The sequence below is a fragment of the Ostrea edulis genome, chromosome 7, assembly GCF_947568905.1.
Source record: "Ostrea edulis chromosome 7, xbOstEdul1.1, whole genome shotgun sequence".
Classification (NCBI taxonomy): domain Eukaryota; kingdom Metazoa; phylum Mollusca; class Bivalvia; order Ostreida; family Ostreidae; genus Ostrea; species Ostrea edulis.
Genome location: NC_079170.1, coordinates 56,124,388 through 56,143,446, shown reverse-complemented (window position 1 = coordinate 56,143,446; position 19,059 = coordinate 56,124,388). Strand labels below are relative to the sequence as shown.

The following is a 19,059-nucleotide window of genomic DNA, read 5'->3' as shown; positions in this document are numbered from 1 at the left end:
ACTCTGAAGTTGAAATAAAAAATATGCTGAATTTCCTCTTTGACAATATCTTCGTGGTCTTTGGTGATAAAGTTTTCCAGCACTCTGTTGGAATCCCCATGGGCACAAATTGTGCTCCTTTGTTAGCTGACTTGTTTTTATATTCCTATAAAGCAGAATTTATTCAAAAACTTCTATGTGAGAAGAAAGTCTCTTGCTGTGGCCTTCAATTTGACATTTAGATATACCAACGATGTATTATCTATTAACAATAATAATTTTCATTCATATGTTGATTAAATATATCCCAGTGAACTCGAAATGAAAGACACCACAGAGTCGTCCACTTCTGCTTCATACATAGATATTTTGTATTTTATTGAAAGTAGATATTAACGGCAAACTAACAACTCAACTTTATGACAAACGGGATGATTTCAGCTTCTCCATCGTCAACTTCCCATATTTATGTAGCAATATTCCATTATCACCTGCATATAGTGTTTATATTTCTCAATTGAATCGATATGCAAGAGCTTGTCCTACATATGGTCAGTTTTTAAATCAATGCAGGCTACTGATGGTGCAGGGGTTCCAACAGTCTTGTTTAAAATCAGCATTTCGCAAATTCTATGGTCGTTATAACGATCTAGTTTGCCAATACAACCTATCATCGAGTCAAATACTGACTGACGTGTTTCATGCCGATTGTTAGGCTGTTCTTGGCACACTGATTTTGACTACAGATAAGTCCGTTTACCTGATCAGGATATAGGACTCACGGCGGGTGTGACCGGTCAACAGTGGATGCTTACACCTCCTAGGCACTTGATGTCACCTCTGGTATATCCAGGGGTCCATGTTTGCCCAACTCTCTATTTTGTTTTGCTTATAGGAGTTATGCAATTGATCACTGTTTGTTATCTTTACTTTTCATTGGTCTGTGTCCTGCATTGTCCATTTTGGATTAACACTTTTAACTTCTTGATAACAGGCTGTCTAGTAACCCTAAAATTCCTTTAAAAATCCTATGTTTTCTTAGTTTTGCTCAATTGCCTTTGAAAAATGTTGAATTCAAGGGGAAATCCTTTTTAAAGAGGCCCAATTTTTAACCAGCAATCAATAAGCCCGTAGAAGATAGCAGCCACTAAGGAAAATCATCAAAGGACTGAGAGTACTCATAGAAAAAATATAATTTTTAAAGGAAAATTTTAATTAGATTCATGTTTTGAATTAGTAAATGTCATTTGTAACATGCACGAGCAACTTAGCTCACATGAGAGATTACACATTAATGGTGAATTGAATTTTTATCAGTACTTTGTAACGAAAGGATGGAAGAAAATAAAATTGACCACACTTTTCATTTTCTGATCTTTTTCAACAACATTTGTCACCTTGCATTAAAGTAAATACACACTGATAATTTAGCACAGCAAAATATTATGATCTTAGTCATTAAGGACCAATGAATAGATTTATATGATAGGGAAAACTATTTGATGTGGGATGCTTTATAATCTTAAGACTGATCCTATTTTCATGTGCAAAATAGAATTATATTGCATTAAAAAAACTTTCCAAATCCAGAAGAACTAAAGCTAAGTTATTTGGCACAGAAATGGTTCATTGCGCAAGTCATTCCTGCACTACCTGCTACCTACTCATACTGCGGTTTGCTACGTAATTCTAATCAACAATACACTTTAGGCTTTGAAAAATCTAGAGAATTCTGAAGTACGATAACTTTCTTTGGAATGATAAAGGGAAAAACAAAACAGGACAAAGTCCGTTAAATTCAGATGACCAGTTGATAAATTCGAACAGTTTATTAAATTACCATTTGTATATCTCTACCGCCGCGATTCAGATTTATTCTTGCGGGCAATAAAATATTCCATGTGCTAAAGATTAAAAAAAACAACAAATATTTTGGTAAAGAAGATTGAGATCTTTTATTTTATCTAAATAAGGAGGTCTATGTTGATCCTGGTCATGATTTCTCTGAATACTTATTTTAAACTTCTATACTTGAAACCCCCCTCCCCCCAACTCACACAAAACAATATCTATGATACGGAAATTCTCAAACGTAATAATAGATATCTGCATACATGCCTGAAGGAATTTATTTCATATCTTTGTGAGTGTCCTTATTTAAATTCTCATAGGAAAATCTGTCTGGTAAATTCAGACACTATTTAAAGTGCATTTTATATATCATTATGTGTGAACTTAATTATTTGTATATTTAATAAACGCATTTTTGTATGTCCTAATTTATCATAAAACAGTTTTTAAATATTTCAATACTTTTATTTACTTGCAAATACAAGTTTCCTATGAGTGTGATAGGTAGTCAAATTTTCCAAGGCTCATAGCTTTTGATGGAAAAGACCGATATGGTGTCCCTTATGGGAAATACCTATTTGTAGGTATCCAAATGTGTCATTTTTGAGACTTCTTTGTATTCTTCATAAACAAAGGAATGAAATTAAGAAATTAATGCAATTGATAGAGAGACCAATATATTTAATGGAGGCTTATAAATATTTTGTCCGAATTTCCCAGCCATCCGTAATATATCAATGTTTCTTACGATAAATTTAATATTCTAAATATGGTATTTATTGCATATTCGTCATTTTCAGAGAGAAAAATAACTATTCTTCAAGTTACCACATGTCAAGCTGGCAGCTGTTTGGTCAGCCAATGCTCCTAACACTACCATCTAAAACCTGTACAACAGATGTCCTCTACAATGCTTTTCTGCAAAGAATGTCGTAAGTAGATTAATACCTTTAATGATATTATATGTATGTGTTAAGTGAAGAGAAATAGAAACCGAGGTAATACACTAAGGATAGTTAGTGTTTACTTTTGGACATCTAATGCAATATAGGCTGTGTGTATTATCATGATGGCTGTTCTGAAGCTAGGGCAGGGTTCTAGGATTCATATTGTAAAAATGCATTATTTCTTTTAAAATCTTGACATCAAAGAACCAAACTTGGTACATCATTGTAACGGGGTAGTGGTGAATAACAATATTTGGATGGTATTATCTATTGATTTATTCTGGCATCTATAGACCTATGCTTCTGTAAGACATCATAATAAAGAGAAATTAAGTACATGTATATGAATACAATGTGTCATAAGTACATAGATAGAACAGCATAACATGTATATACATAAAATCATAAATACTTACCTTACTAGACAAACAGTTATGCTAGAGTTATTCCCCTTGACACAATGTTATTCAAATACTTAGTAATATGAACTTATTTACTCTCAAGGAGATAACTTTCATCATTTATATTAATTCATGATACAGTAAAACTCTGATATAGGGAGTTTCTGCGGACACTCTATAAAAATTCGCTATACATGTAATTAACTATACGTTTATAGCGAATTCATAATTCAAATATAACGAATTCGTTACAAAACTGATTTGTTCTATATGTATATCAGTTATATAAGAAAGCAGCAATCAATATACTTGCGTTTGCATTGTCTCTAAGAGAAATTAAGCCTAGATATTTTCAAGAAGAAATGTTTTTATAAAAGATATGTACACACTGATTTATATATGATAATTTATCTTGATGGATTATCTAATCACACAAGCACATGTCAAAAGAAAAATGTCAACAAAATTATGTGTAATACATACAAATAGACTATGTCTTTTTAAAATATCTGTCAATCGATGACTGTGTCGTGTTTTTTTTTCTTTGTTTTTTTTTTTTTTTTCCATTTTAATAAATTTCTCAATAAACATATGTGTAAGTATCGTTTTGTGTTAACATCCTCTTTTGAAAAAATGCAAACAGAAGTTTTGTAATAAGAGTGGATTCTTTATGGCAAAGGAAAGCGATTGTTAAAAATGACGAGGTTGAAATGAAAAAATCGTTATAAAAGGTGATTTTTACGTTCATTTTTAATTCAAGGGGAATAGAAATTTACTTCGTTATATCCGTAAATTCGCTATATCCATGTTCGTTATAGACGCAGATTTTTATATAGAATATATAAAGAATTTGCCAGGGAAATCGATTTCACTTCGCTTTAACCGTAATTTTCGCTATATACCTGTTCGCTTTATTCGAGTTTTACTGTATAAATAGAAATGTACAAGTGTATTATGTTACTTGTAACCTACCAACTATGGACTAAATCCTTTCCCAAAATATTTATATGGATATTATCATGTGTTCATGATCTACAAACAATATGTCATACACCAGTACTACAGTGTCTTATGTTACAAATGTATATACATATTCATCATAAAATTATCCTTGATCATTGAAAACCTATGACAATGAAATGGTTAAACCAGTAACTAAATAAATTCTCTCAGATATCTCTTTTCACACAGTTAATAATAGATCGATATCAATATTAGTTCGGGCTCTCCACCGTTCTATGTAAAGCACTATTGATATTGCTCTGTTTATTCTTCCGCCCCAAAAAAATTTTACGTCTCAAGACTTATCGAAAAACAATATAGTCCATGATATTCAACATTTCAAAACATGCTTAGATTTGACCCTGCGTATTTAAACTTTGACCCCTAACGAATTTATGGGACTTGATGCGAAAAACCATTGTTATCAATTCATCTCGGAAAACGTAAATAGCAGGGAAAATGGAATTTTTGCTAAAATCTTAAGCTGATTAAGATGAGTAGACCGACTCTAATTCCTTTTGACGGTTCGTTGATCCTTTAAGGGAGTTAATGCCCCTGAAAGTTTGCAATATTTACATAAAAAATTACAACACCTAAAGTATTAGTCGTAGAAGGACGGAACCAACTGGAATGGGTTTGGTGACCTTGAAAAGTTGGTCAGGGTCATTCAAAATATTGTTTAAAAAAGGGGGGGACTTTTCGTAACGTATCTGGCTTACAAAATGTCCCCGTGACAAACCATGCAGAAGTGTCAACGACCCGAAGGACTTGCGCTTTCCAATTCGAGACGCTGAAATCTGACCCTCCACCGAATTACGGCGACTTGCGTTGAAAACCTTGTTATCGCTACTCATACTAAAGTGAAAGTCATAGAGACACGAAACCTTCGCTAATGAATTCACAATAAAATTCTCTTGCAGTGAAAAGTTAACCAAAGGGAATCATAAACCTTAAGCATAGTTATTCCCCCTGAAAGTCTCCAATACCATTAGCTATAAGCCTATAACTTTTACATTAATATAGATAGAAACATGGGATTACTTACATTAAGCCCCATGACCTTTGAGTTCAAAATAAGGTCAAAGGTCAAGGTCACACACATTAGGTGCTTGTCCGTTATTGTCAACAATTTAACACACCCGAAGGGCCTCCGTGGCTGAGTGGTTAGAGCATCACGCTCAAAATCACACGACCTCTCACCTCTGTCGTCGCAGGTTCGAATCCCGCTCGTGCCAGCAAGTGAGAAAGTTTCCCAGTTTACTTTTGGAAGGTCGGTGGTCTCTTCCCAGGTACATTGTATCTGAGTTCTCTTTTCCACCAATAAAATCTGGGCACCACCATATAACTGAAAAATTGTTGTGTGTGGCGGAAAACATCAATCAATCAATCAATCAACACACCTGAGCATGACTTCTGGGGCCCGTTTTACAAAAGGTCGTAAGTCTTAAAATTAGTCGTAAGACATAACTTACGATGTGAGACCGTTTTACAAAGATTTAGGATTTACGAGTTACGATGAAATTCGGCCTTAAGTCTACGACCGCCCGAGGGCGACCCTATGTCCCAAGTTTTGTTGTAAGTGCTTCATAAAATCTTTGTTACTATGGTTATTAAAATAATTCAACATGGCTGCATTTCTAATGTTTAATATTATGAATGAGACTCATAAAAAACGTGCGTTTCGGGTGTTTCGCGATAGAAATAATCCGTTGGACTACCTCAATGATGTTGAGGTAGTCGAGAGGTATCGTTTGCCCAGGCGGTATCTCTACGAGTTAACAGATTTAGTGCGGGGAGACGTAGAGCATCTTACAAACCGAAGCAAGGCTGTACCAGCTGTTATTCAAGTACATACCATGATTCATTATTGTCTGCACACATAAAGGCCTGTCCTGCCTCCTTTGTTTACTACAATGCGTCACTTCCTCTGATGACTTCGTCACACAAAATGTGATTACGTACTCGTATATTTCCGTCAGTGCGCGGATCAAACAAATGTAGCAAGTGTGTGCCATAGGACCCATTGCAATGTTTTTACAATGTTTGTATATTCCCGCATAGACCATACTTTTTCCAATGATCATGATGATGTTGACTACTTCAAGCATTTTTAAAAAGAATGTATACATGTCATATCAGATCTTATTTCGACACAGTGACACCCATCCACACGTAGGCCTAGTTATGTACGCCTATGTTATACATGTATGCACGTACTAGTACATCATTTATATGCACAGTGTCATCCAATACCATGGTAGATTTATACCAATTATTAGTATGTATGAGAAAGACACTGTATTGGGAAAAAATTGTGAGTGAATTAATCCCTAGTTCCCTTTTCCACGTCCGCCCCCATCCATTAAATTATTAGTATGTTTGTAATGTATTTCAATTAGAAAAAGAAATTGTGAGTGAATTAATTAATTAATAACTACATCCCCCATTATACCAGTTATTAGTATTTATGAAAAATAGACGGTGTTGCATTTTTTTTAAAAAGTGTGATTAAATGCCCCCCCCCCCCCCCCCCCCCAACAAGTACCATCATCCATCATATTGCTTGTTATATAGCCATTAACGAACTGCAAAGATTCACCTTTCCGTCCTATATTAGACCACTTGATACAGCCACGTACCTGTAAAATTATGATTTTATATCGCCTAGTATATCATATATATTATAATACACAAGAATAACTCTTATTTAAAATCTAACTTTAAAAAAATCAAGTTAATTTCCTTGATATTGGAAATCTGTAATAATATGCATGTATTAGCACAGCTAACTTATAATTAGCAATCCGACACACACACACAAACCCCCCCCCCCCCCCCCCCCCCCCCTTTTAGTCTTGTAACTCGAATATAAATGCATGTGCATTTGTATATACAATGTATGTAAAAACAAAATGCTTGCTCATAACATACTGTGCAGTAATTAAGAATTGTTTATTTGTACATGTATTGATCAGCTTCAAATGGTTAACATTCAATCAACAGGTTTTGGCTACAGTCAGGTGCCTAACTAACCCCCAACCCCCCCTTGATTTATTTTGGCGATATTTTCTTCAAAATGTGTGGATTCCCTGTCTATCCCATCCCAATTTAGGTAATCGTTTCACGTTAGGGATTGGCCTTCTTCCGGTAAAATAAATCTAGCGTCCAAAAAAAAATATCAGACAGTTGGGGGGGGGGGGGGGGGGGGTAGTAATTAATGTCCATACTTCAGGTGCCTGTGATTACAATGATGGATCATCAATATGTTTGTACATTTAATGGGTGAGAAGAAATGGTTCAACAATACTTATGTGAAGCTTCTTAATTTAATAAAATGTACAGTATATCATCAGAAAGGTATACATAGACATTAAATTCTCGTATCTTTAATAATAGAAAGAACAATGAATATTACACAACTATTTGAAATTTCCAACTGCGAAAGCAGTACGCTCTAAATTAACAAAGCTAAAAATATCTGCCCACCCTTTATAAATTGAAACTGGCAAATATTCAAAACCATGTATTTCAAAAGAAAATCGTATTTTGTCAGTTTTGTAAAACTACTTTTGAAAATAAGTTACATTTAGCTACTGTTATATGCAATACTAAATTATACATACAGTTTAATGCCACAGATACATGTCAAATATATATACTTGTACATGAACTGTTAGTATGAATTAGTAGTTTATTAATTAATGTATCAATTAAGATTGCATGCCAACATGTTTGGTAAATCAATAGATTGAATTGAATAAATTTACTTCGCTTAATTAGCAATGCAAATACATGTATATAATTCAAAGTTAATTAAATTTGCTCCAATTTTCTTTCCTCCCCAGTGTCTGCGCGTCAAAGCGTCGGGTTTCGCGCGGTATCTATGTTCAATTCTACAACTTCATGCGCTGAAGAATTCCATATACGACTTGCGACAAAAGAATTTACGATATACGATTACGATACGTTTTGTAAAACGGTCCTACGATCTGTCGTAAGTTCTTCAAATTTATGACTTAGGACTTAAGATTTACGACTTTTTGTAAAACGGGCCCCTGGTCTCTCAGCACTTCCTCCTAAAAACACTCTTTATCCATGCACATTCACCCATGTCATACATTCAAACACACATAAAAACAGTATTGAAACCCTTCGAATTCCATTATTTATTGTCTTTCAATTATACAGTATTTGAATGATGGCTTCCTTGGCCATGGGCAGTTAATAATTCACTTTTACTCCTTTGTTACTAAGCAAGCTGGTGTGATGTCATGGTAGAGACTCTTACCTAATGATGGAAGTTAAGCTATTTTCATCGCGAACAGTAATCGGATGGGTGATCTTTTCTTTTTTTGATTTTTATGCCCCCCTTCAAAGAAGAGGGGCCTGTTGCTTTGCACCTTTTGGTCGGTCAGTCGGTCAATAGACCACATGTTGTCAGCTCAATATCTTGAGAACCATTTACTTGATTGTTATATTTCATATGTGGGTTGGTTATGAGTAGAAGAGGACCTCTATTGTTTTTCAAGTCAAAAGGTCAAGGGTCAATCTACTCTGGACATAGGAATTTAATTTAAACCATATTTTATTGAGAAACTCAACAGGATTGGGCAACAGGCAGAGCCTATGTAGGCCCTCTCCCACTCTGGACATAGGAAGACACTGTCTGCTCAATATCTTGAGAACCCTTTCCTTGATAGACATCAAACTTAGTACACTGGTACATCCCAAGAAGTATATATCCCCTTTTGATTTTCAGGTCACATGGTCAAAGGTCAAGGGTCAAACTGGACATAGGAATATACTGACCACTCAATGTATAAAGAACCCTTTGCTTGACAGACATTAACCATGGTACACTGGTACATCTTCAGGAGAAGATGACCCCTATTGATTTTGAGGTCACATGGTCAAGGGTCAAGGGTCAAACTGGACATAGGAATATACTGTCTGCTCAATATCTTGAGAACCCTTTGCTTGACAGACATCAAACTTGGTACACTGGTACATCTTCAGGAGAAGATGACGCCTTTTGATTTTGAGGTCAAATGGTCAAGGGTCAGACTGGACATAGGAATATACTGTCCGCTCAATATCTTGAGAACCCTTTGCTTGACAGACATCAAACTTGGTACACTGGTACATCTTCAGGAGAAGATGACCCCTATTGATTTTGAGGTCACATGGTCAAAGGTCAAGGGTTAAATTGAACGTAGTAATATATTGTCCCCTATATTTTAAGAATTATTTGCTTGAATGAGACCAAACCTGGTACATCTTCAGGAGAAGATGACCCCTATTGATTTTTAGGTCACATGGTCAAAGGTCAAGGGTTAAATTGAACGTAGTAATATACTGTCTTCTATATTTTAAGAATTATTTGCTTGAATGAGACCAAACCTGGTACATCTTTAGGAGTAGATGACCCCTATTGATTTTTAGGTCACTTGGTCAATCCACTCCTGGCATTGGCAATATTTCTAATTGGTGATACTACTATCAATCAAATTATGCATGTGTTAACCCTTTTCAATTTTGCACCATGGGGGCATATATGTTTTACAAACATCTCTTGTCAATGATATATTCTATTTTTAAGTTCACCTGAGCTGAAAGCACAAGTGAGCTTTTCTGATCACCTGTTGCCCGTCGTATGTCCGTCTGTAAACTTTTTACATTTTCAACTTCTTCTCCAGAACCACTGGGTCAATTTCAACCAAACTTGGCAAAAAGCAACCTTAGGTGAAGGGCTTTCAAGTTTGCATGTTCAAATGATGGGCCATTGCCCCTTCAATGGGCAGATGATCACAAAAACAGGGTGGAGTAATTTAAAAATCTTCTCAAGAACCACTGGGCCAGAAAACCTGAAATTTACATGAAAGCTTTCTGACGTAGTGCAGATTCAACTTTGTTAAAACCATGACCCTCGGGGTAGGTTAGGGCCACAACAGGGGATCAAAGTTTTACATGCGAATATATAGATAAAATCTTCTTAAAAACCAATGGGCCAAGAAAGTACAAATTTACATGAAAGCTTCCTGACATAGTTCAGATTCAAGTTTGTTAAAATCTTGGCCCCTGGGGGTAGGATGGTGCCACAATAGGGGATCAAAGTTTTACATACAAATATATAGGGAAAATCTTGTAAAATCTTCTCAAGAACCACTGGGCCAGAAAAGTTTACATTTACATGAAAGCTTCCTGACATAGTGCAGATTCAAGTTTGTTAAGATCATGACCCCTGGGGATATGTTGGGGACACAATAGGAGATCAAAGTTTTATTTGCAAATGTATATGTAAAATCTTTGTAAATCTTCTCAAGAACCACTGGGCCAGGAAAGTACAGATTTACATGAAGCTTCCTGGCATAGTGCAGATTACTATGGCCCCCAGGGGTAGGATAGGGCTAAGATATGGGATCAAATTTTTACATAGAAATATATAGTGAAAATCTTTAAAAATCTTATCAGGAACCCCCCACCCCCCTGGAAAAGGGTGGAACCACAATAGGGGATCAAAGTCTTGTTTACAAATATATAGAGAAAATCTCCTTCTCAAGAACCTTTGGGCCAAAGAAGTTTACATCTACATGAAATAAACATGAAACATTTACATGAAATACATCTTCCTGACATAGTGCAGATTAAATTTTTTTAAAATCATGGCCGCCGGGTTTTTAAATCATGGCCGCCAGGGTTAGGTTGGGGCCACAATAGGGATCAAAGTTCTACATGCGAAGATATAGAGAAAATCTTTAAATATGGGCTAAGGTGACTCCGGTGAGCAATGTGGCCCATGGGTCTTGGTTTTTGTTTCGCCTTTTTTTTTTTTTTTCATGCACTCGTTAATTTAGAAATGCATATGAATTTAATGCAGATTAGTTTACTTCACATTACCGCCATGTGAACGCTATTTAATATGTCGGTTTCGAGATATGTCAGAGTTATTTCCCTTTTGAGAAACTCTCATTCATAGTAGAGTGTGAAACAACTTGTTAGCTCACCTGAACCGAAGGTTCAAGTGAGCTTTTCTGATCGCTTTTTGTCCGTCGTCTGTCTGTCCGTCTGTCTGTTAAACTTTTCACATTTTCAACTTCTTCTCCAGAACCACTGGGCCAATTTCAACCAAACATGGCCAAAAGCATCCTTGGGTGAAGGGCTTTCAAGTTTGTTCAAATGAAGGGCCATGTCCCTTTCAAAGGGGAGATAATCACAAAAATGCAAAAATAGGGTGGGGTCATTTAAAAATCTTCTCAAGAACCACTGGGCCAGAAGAGCTGAAATTTACCTGAAAGCTTCCTGAGATATTGTAGATTCAAGTTTGTTCAAATCATGGCCCCCGGTGGTAGGATGGGGCCACAAGGGGGGATCAAAGTTTTACATACAAATATATAGGGAAAAACTTTAAAAATCTTCTTCTCAAGAACCACTAAGCCAGAAAAGCTGAGATTTACATGAAAGCTTCCTGACATAATGCAGATTCAAGTTTGTTCAAATCATGGGCCCCGGGGGTTGGATGGGGCCACAATAGGGGATCAAAGTTTTACATACAAATATATAGAAAAAATCTTATTCTCAAGAACCACTGAGTCAGAAAAGCTGATTTTTACATGAAAACTTTCTGACATAGTGCAGATTCAAGTTTGTTCAAATCATGGCCCCCGGGGATAGGATGGGGCCCCAAGGGGGGATCAAAGTTTTACACACAAATATATAGGAAAAATCTTTAAAAATCTTCTTCTCAAGAACCACTGAGCCAGAAAAGCTGATTTTTACATGAAAACGTTCTGACATAGTGCAGATTCAAGTTTGTTCAAATCTTGGCCCCCGGTGGTAGGATGGGGCCACAAGGGGGGATCAAAGTTTTACATACAAATATGTAGGGAAAAACTTTAAAAATCTTCTTCTCAAGAACCACTAAGCCAGAAAAGCTGAGATTTACATGAAAGCTTCCTGACATAATGCAGATTCAAGTTTGTTCAAATCATGGGCTCCAGGGGTTGGATGCCCGGGGCCACAATAGGGGATCAAAGTTTTACATTCAAATATATAAGAAAAATCTTCTTCTCAAGAACTACTGAGCCAGAAAAGCTGATTTTTACATGAAAACTTTCTGACATAGTGCAGATTCAAGTTTGTTCAAATCATGGCCCCCGGGGGTAGGATGGGGCCACAAGGGGGGGGGGGTCAAAGTTTTACATTCAAATATATAAGAAAAATCTTCTTCTCAAGAACTACTGAGCCAGAAAAGCTGATTTTTACATGAAAACTTTCTGACAAAGTGCAGATTCAAGTTTGTTCAAATCTTGGCCCCCCGGGGTAGGATGGGGCCACAAGGGGGATCAAAGTTTTACATACAAATATATAGTTAAAATCTTTTTCTCAATAACCACCGAGTCAGAAAAGCTGATATTTACAAGAAAACTTTCTGACATAGTGCAGATTCAAGTTTGTTCAAATCATAGCCCCCGGGGGGGGGGGGGGGGGGGGGGGGTAGGATGGGGCCACAAGTGGGGTGTCAAAGTTTTACATACAAATATAGGAATAAGCTTTAAAAATCTTCTTCTCAAGAACCATTGGGCCAAAGAAGTTGACATTTCCATGAAAGCTTTCTGACATAGTGTAGATTCAAGTTTGCAAAGGATAGTTTGGGCCATAATAGGGACTAAGGTTTTACATGCAAATATATATGGAAAGTCTTCAGATATGGGCCAAGGTGACTCAGGTGAGCGATGTGGCCCATGGGCCTCTTGTTTATATGTGGGAGTGCATAAGTTAATGTGCTCAGTAAGTTTTTCATATGTAGTTTCATCACCCGAATTCGACTGATACACGAACTAAGTAAATGATAAGTATTCGAGGAGTAATTAATTACATGGAATTGCACGTTTTATATCATGTTATTTCGTTGCTCGTACGTATCTTGCACAGGATATTGCTGGCAAATATGACATTGTTTTCATGTTTTTACTTTAGTGAAGCATTGCTTTAGATAGTATTTTGTACTTCCACCATTTACATATTTAAAGAGAAGCCACTTTTATTACATTTTATCGTCTTTTTCATTGACTGTAAGACCACTCTGTCCCACTTAGCCATTCAAAGTTCTACTTAATGCACCTCCTACACAGAAGAGTTCTCATCTCGAAACTGTTGTATTCAGATAAAAAAAAAATTACTCAAGGTGCATCGTGTTGGTAAATACATATCAATAGACACTCTACAGTAAGGAAACTTCCAAATTTTGTCAAAAACTGTGAAAATTGGAACTCAATATTTCGTGCACCCAATTATTTAGAAATGCATACGAATTTAATGCGCATTAGTTTAATCCATCATGCCATCTGTAAGAATTATGTCGTAACATTTGTTGGCGGAATGGTGAAAGAGACATTCCAAGGTGTTAACTGGTCCCAACTGGTCACATTACTACCGTGTGAATATGTCATTCAGATTAATTCACATTATTCTACTTTGCATTAAATTTTATACGAAGTAAGATTCAATGTGCACCTGTGTGAACATTTGGTATTGGAGTGGCCCTGCTACTTTTGAAAAGAATTTTTTCTCATTAATTTCATGTATATTCCCATATAAAACTTTATAATTCCCTATTGTGGCCCCGTCCCACCTTCAGCTCAGGTGAGCCAAAAAACGAAAGATGCATACACTTTAAGCATCTTTCTGACATTAGATACTCATTTGTCATATATTGAATACTTTCCATTTACTACTTGAATAAAACCTTAAAGTTCCATCTCTTCATTTCAATCGTCTTAGCATTCGAAAATTAATGCTGCATTTTTAACTTTATATTCACATCAAGTTGAAGTATCTATTCATGTTTATCCTTTACATTGAAAGATCTTTTAACATAGTAAACAACATGTACTCACAGGGATTTTTTTACCCCTTGAATCCAGGGGCCAGGGCCTTCAAGTTTGGGAAAAATAACGATATTTGATTGAAATTGGGAAATTTGTTTCATACAAATGAATAAGAAAAACAAACAAAAAGTTAACCATTTGATATTTCATTATCAATGTGGCTTAAACAAGCTTTAATTTCCAGTCTTTGGCAGAGAAAAAACTGTCAAAAATGTATTGCAACAGAGTGGCACCAAGGCTGGATGGCGCCTTATGGCATATTCTCATCAAAGCATCCATCATTTGGGAATTTTAAGGCATTATTTTGGGGGAAAACACCTGCTCTTTAGCATTGGGAATGGGGCCAAATTTCGGCCCCCTACAGACTGTAAAAAAATATCTTAGGTAACCAGCATGTTTATACTTTAACATTGAGAGATCTTTTAACATAGAAAACAACTTAAACCATTACGTGTACTCAATATCTTTAATAGGTAACCAGCATGAAAGGATTTGATCATTAAAGGTGCCCTTAATCAAATAGAAAAGGGAAATAATGCATCCATTTGTGTATATAGTCTAGATTTATTTTTTAAAAATCCAAGCGTATTTCAATAAATCTCATTCATACTCAAGGTATGTGGATCAGTACCTGATACTTCATGTACATTTAATAATTGTAAGGATTTGGTCACCATGTAATTAAAATATTATTGTCACCATGACAATATGTACCACCTTTTAAAAATTGAGAAAAGGGTGGTCTTGGTACATTTTGTCATCGGTGAGGGTATGTATATCGTCACCAATGACAAAATGTGCCAGTCGACAATATATGTACCATCACACAGGACTGACAGACCCCAGGGCAGGACTACATAAATCATGGTCAGAAAAAAACCTGTAATCCCTGTACAAGTAACAAACCTGTAATCTATACTCAGGGGTCGAAATTAACTTTTTCTACCACAGGCTAATTTTAGCCTGTGGGTAAAAAATCCACAGGCTAAAATGAAAACCTACAAGCTAAAATGAAAATAATGAAGCAGTGCTCTTTTTATATATATATATATATTCAATCAGTGATTTTCCCATCATTAATGAGCCTAGTGGGTCAACAGGCAGCGTTTGGACAAGACACTAAGTTACGTAAGTCATATGGTGCAATGTCTAGGTCTCTTGATTATCGCACCTCTAACAGTCTAATCCACGACTTGTTTACCGCAGGTCTAGATCCAGTCTTCCAATTTCATGCCACATCAGGGTTGTCACTAGTGATTTTTTAAAGCGAATACAGGACTCGTGGTTTTATAAGCAGCACGATCACGAGTCCTATGACTTTTTTGATAATCGTCTACGCGGTGAGAAATGCACCCGTGTCGTCACTACAACCCGACCTCAATATGACAATGACATTCTCATGATTCTGATAAAAATAACTACCGGAAGACTTGGTAAAACAGATTCCGATATTTTTTTGTAGATAAATGAATAACAAAAACATCATACTTGGAATTATTCAATTTAATCACCCCTATAGGTGAACAGGACTCGTGGCACTTGTCGATATGCGATGTCCAATCTCTAAAGCATTTGTTTGACTCCGAGTTTCTTAAAAAAATCATAAAAGAAAAATCCGGATAAAAACGGTTATTGAAATCGGTCGTTCATGTAAGCGTTTGTATGATTCAGAGTGCAAGTTTGAGAAAAGCGAATAGCGCATCACCGTATAAAACGGATACGATACGATCATAGTTTGTAAATCACCACTCGCTAAGATTTTCAAGTGTCCATTATGTTTACTCGCTATTTTTCAAATGTACTCGCATTTTGCGAGTATTTCTCGCTAATTTCGACCCCTGATACTGCACAGCATAATTTGATTTGAAGACATATTGTATCATGTACTATAATGTTACAGTATTTTACATAAATGATTTGTCAACATGTTATGGTATTATATTACGTATCCATTTTAGTCGCTATATACAAACCCCATCGGTGGATGACTTGTGGTGGGATGCTGGTGAAGATGAAGATCACATGAAAGACAATAGAATTGACAGTGAAAATGACAGTACAGAGCCTGAAAAAGAAAATCAAGAAAATAGAGGTAGGGATTTGAAGAGATACAGTTGTTTTATTATAATTTTTCATAAAATTGCTTAGTTTTCCAATTTATTTGCAATTGCAATTGGCGTCGTGTGTTAACAATAGAACATTTTTAACTTCTTTTTGATGCATGTTAGTACCATTCCAATTCTTTTAAAATATGGTATGAAGAATCTTTTGGACAAAGGGGACATCAGTTATAAATTTCAGGATTCCTACACCCCTGGGGCCTCAGGGGCGGCCAAAAATTGACCATTTTTAAAAATCTTCTCTACAACTGCACATGTTTAAGAAAAACTTAATGCATAGTGATTTGGAGCAGGAAGGCTTCTACCAAAATTGTAAAATTCATGATCCCCGGGGTAGGAGTTTTGACCCCAGGGCGGGGCCAAACTTACGATATAGTGCTTGTGTAAAACACTTAAATAACATTGTCTTTAGTGCTACTGATACTAAATTGAAACTAAATAGATATTTAGAAAGAGCAGATAGTCCTTTACCAAAGTTGTAAATTTGATGATCCCAGGGGCAGGGATTTTGGTATTAAGGTGGTGCCAAAGTGGTCAATTATTAAATGTGTGAACAACAGAAATTTTTAAATTCTTCTCGATAACTATCATTCCAATTCTTTTCAAATTTGGTATGAAGCATCTTTGGAACAAGGGGAACAGAAATTGTAAATTTCAGGATTCCTGCACCCCTGGGGCTCTAAGGGCAGGGCAAAATTGACCAAATTTCAAAAATCTTCTTCTCTAGAACCGTACATGTTTAAGAAAAACTAAATGCATAGTGATGTAGAACAGGAAGGCCTCTACCAAAATTGTAAATTTCATGATCCCTTAGGTAGGGGTTCTGATCCCAGGTCAGGGCCAAACTTACTACATGTATATAGTGTTTATGTGTAAAACACTTCAGTAATATCTTTAAAGCTATTGATACTAAATTGAAACTAAATGGATATTTAGAAAGAGCAGGTAGTGCTTTACCAAAATTGTAAATTTGATGATCCCAGGGGTAAGGGTTCTGACCCCAGGGCGGGGTCAAACTTACTATATAGTGTTTATGTGTAAAACGTTTAAATAACATTGTCTTCGGTGTTATTGATACTAAATTGAAACTAAATGGATATTTAGAAAGAGCAGGTAGTCTTTTATTAAAAATTGGGGATGGGGTTCTGAACCTAGGGTGGGGTCAAACTTAGTATATAGTATTTATGTGTAAGTTTGCTGAGACTGTATTAAATCTAATTGCATATTTAGCAATTGCAGAAAAGGGTGTACAAAAAATGGCAAATTTCACAACTCTAGGATGGGTCCAAATTAGTCATGTTTTAATGTTAATATACACCTATTATATTATTTGAAGCCTTTCATCAGTGTATGCACTTTTGAGGGCATTGAAGTTTTAAGAACATACCTTATTTTATACTGTTGCTGAACATTAGAATTTAGCTTAGGGCTGTTCCAGAAATGATCAAATGGGGGGGTCGGGTGGCAAATGATATTTTTTTGTGTGGGTGGTTGTATTTTTTCATATTTTATTTGGTCCGTGGTTGGACTGTTAAAAAAATATTTATTATGGGTAGTGGGTAGTTTCTATTGTTTTATTTTGTGCCACGTGGGTGTTGAGTTTTCAGAATATTTTTATTGTCACTCTTGTGTTGGTTACAAAACGTCGGAGGGAAAACTGAAAACGTGCTTTCGAAATGCTGCTTTCGAAATCGGAAGTAACATAGAACTATTCAAGTTGTCGCTCTTTGCAGCGCCATAACTTTCCATTACAGCACTCTTCAAATTAGAGGCGCGTTTAGTAGGGTCCCTTTGGACGTGATGGCGGTGAACTCTGTTCTGTAGATTATTACAGTTTACAGTGCATCGATTTTGGGAATATTTTGACACCAATAGGTATTCCGTTTTCTAATAAAAATAGGCAAACCTTAGTTGATTTATACAAGGGTACCGATGCGTTATATTTATCAGTCGGTGTGATGGTGATATAGAGGCCTCCGGGCGCGGGCTCCATTAGAAGACGAACGATTCGTGGAAAAACATATCCATACCCATTTCATGATAATAGCATCGTTTGGACTCCCAATCTTTCCAACATTCCCGCCATAGATGCCTTTGATTGTTGATGTGACATCGTTTCTTCAGAACTACTGTGATACAATGTCCCACAGGCATTACCGCGTTATTGACTAGAATGTTTGTCCCGAAAACCTCGCGATATTTGTACCGTTTTCATTTTTAAAAATATTTTTGTGGTGGGTCTGGTTAGTTTTTTTTTTTAATTAGATGGGTCATTGTAAAATGAGTTTATTAATTTGATGGGTCATGGGGTAATTTTTTATTGTTTTTTATGGGTGCTTGGTATATACAAAAGGTGCCTCCCGACCCCCCCACCCCCCATGTATTTATTTCTGGAATAGCCCTTAGATATTCAGAACAGGAATTTTTTTTTAGATTTCATAGCCCTTGGGAGTAGCGATACTTTTTTCAGTAGTACTCCGTTGACCAATGAGGCCTGTGGGCCTCTTGTTTCTAGATTTTATAGCCCTTGGGACTAGTAATACTTTAAACTAATACTCAGGTGACTGATAAAGCCTGTGGGCCTCTTGTTTTATCTTTCTATGCACCTCATTAAACGTTCAGCTTGTAACCCACATATACCTGAACTTTTGCTCAGCAAAGGTGGTTTTGCAATTTTTACATGCTTCCTGTTTTGAATGATTACAAATCCTTTACATTATTTTCTTTAAGATATCTCAGGAATGGAAACAGAGTCCTCAAATACAGACTTGAACTCCAAATTTGATCAACAGGAGTCAGAATTTGATGCTCTAAGTTATAAACAACAGAATGGTGAGCCCAAAAGATTGGTGAAGTTTACCATGGTCAACTC

The 19,059-nt window shown here is 36.0% G+C and overlaps 1 protein-coding gene across 1 annotated transcript in view; it reads left to right on the top strand.

The window, feature by feature from the left end:
- LOC125653309 (ubiquitin carboxyl-terminal hydrolase 15-like) overlaps nucleotides 1–19,059 on the top strand; it is a 122,137-nt gene that overhangs the window by 76,568 nt on the left and 26,510 nt on the right. The window contains exons 13-15 of the mRNA XM_056145760.1: nucleotides 2,631–2,762; nucleotides 16,026–16,159; nucleotides 18,918–19,051. Of these exons, the coding sequence (XP_056001735.1) occupies nucleotides 2,631–2,762; nucleotides 16,026–16,159; nucleotides 18,918–19,051 (400 nt within the window). The remainder of the gene's footprint in view (nucleotides 1–2,630; nucleotides 2,763–16,025; nucleotides 16,160–18,917; nucleotides 19,052–19,059) is intronic.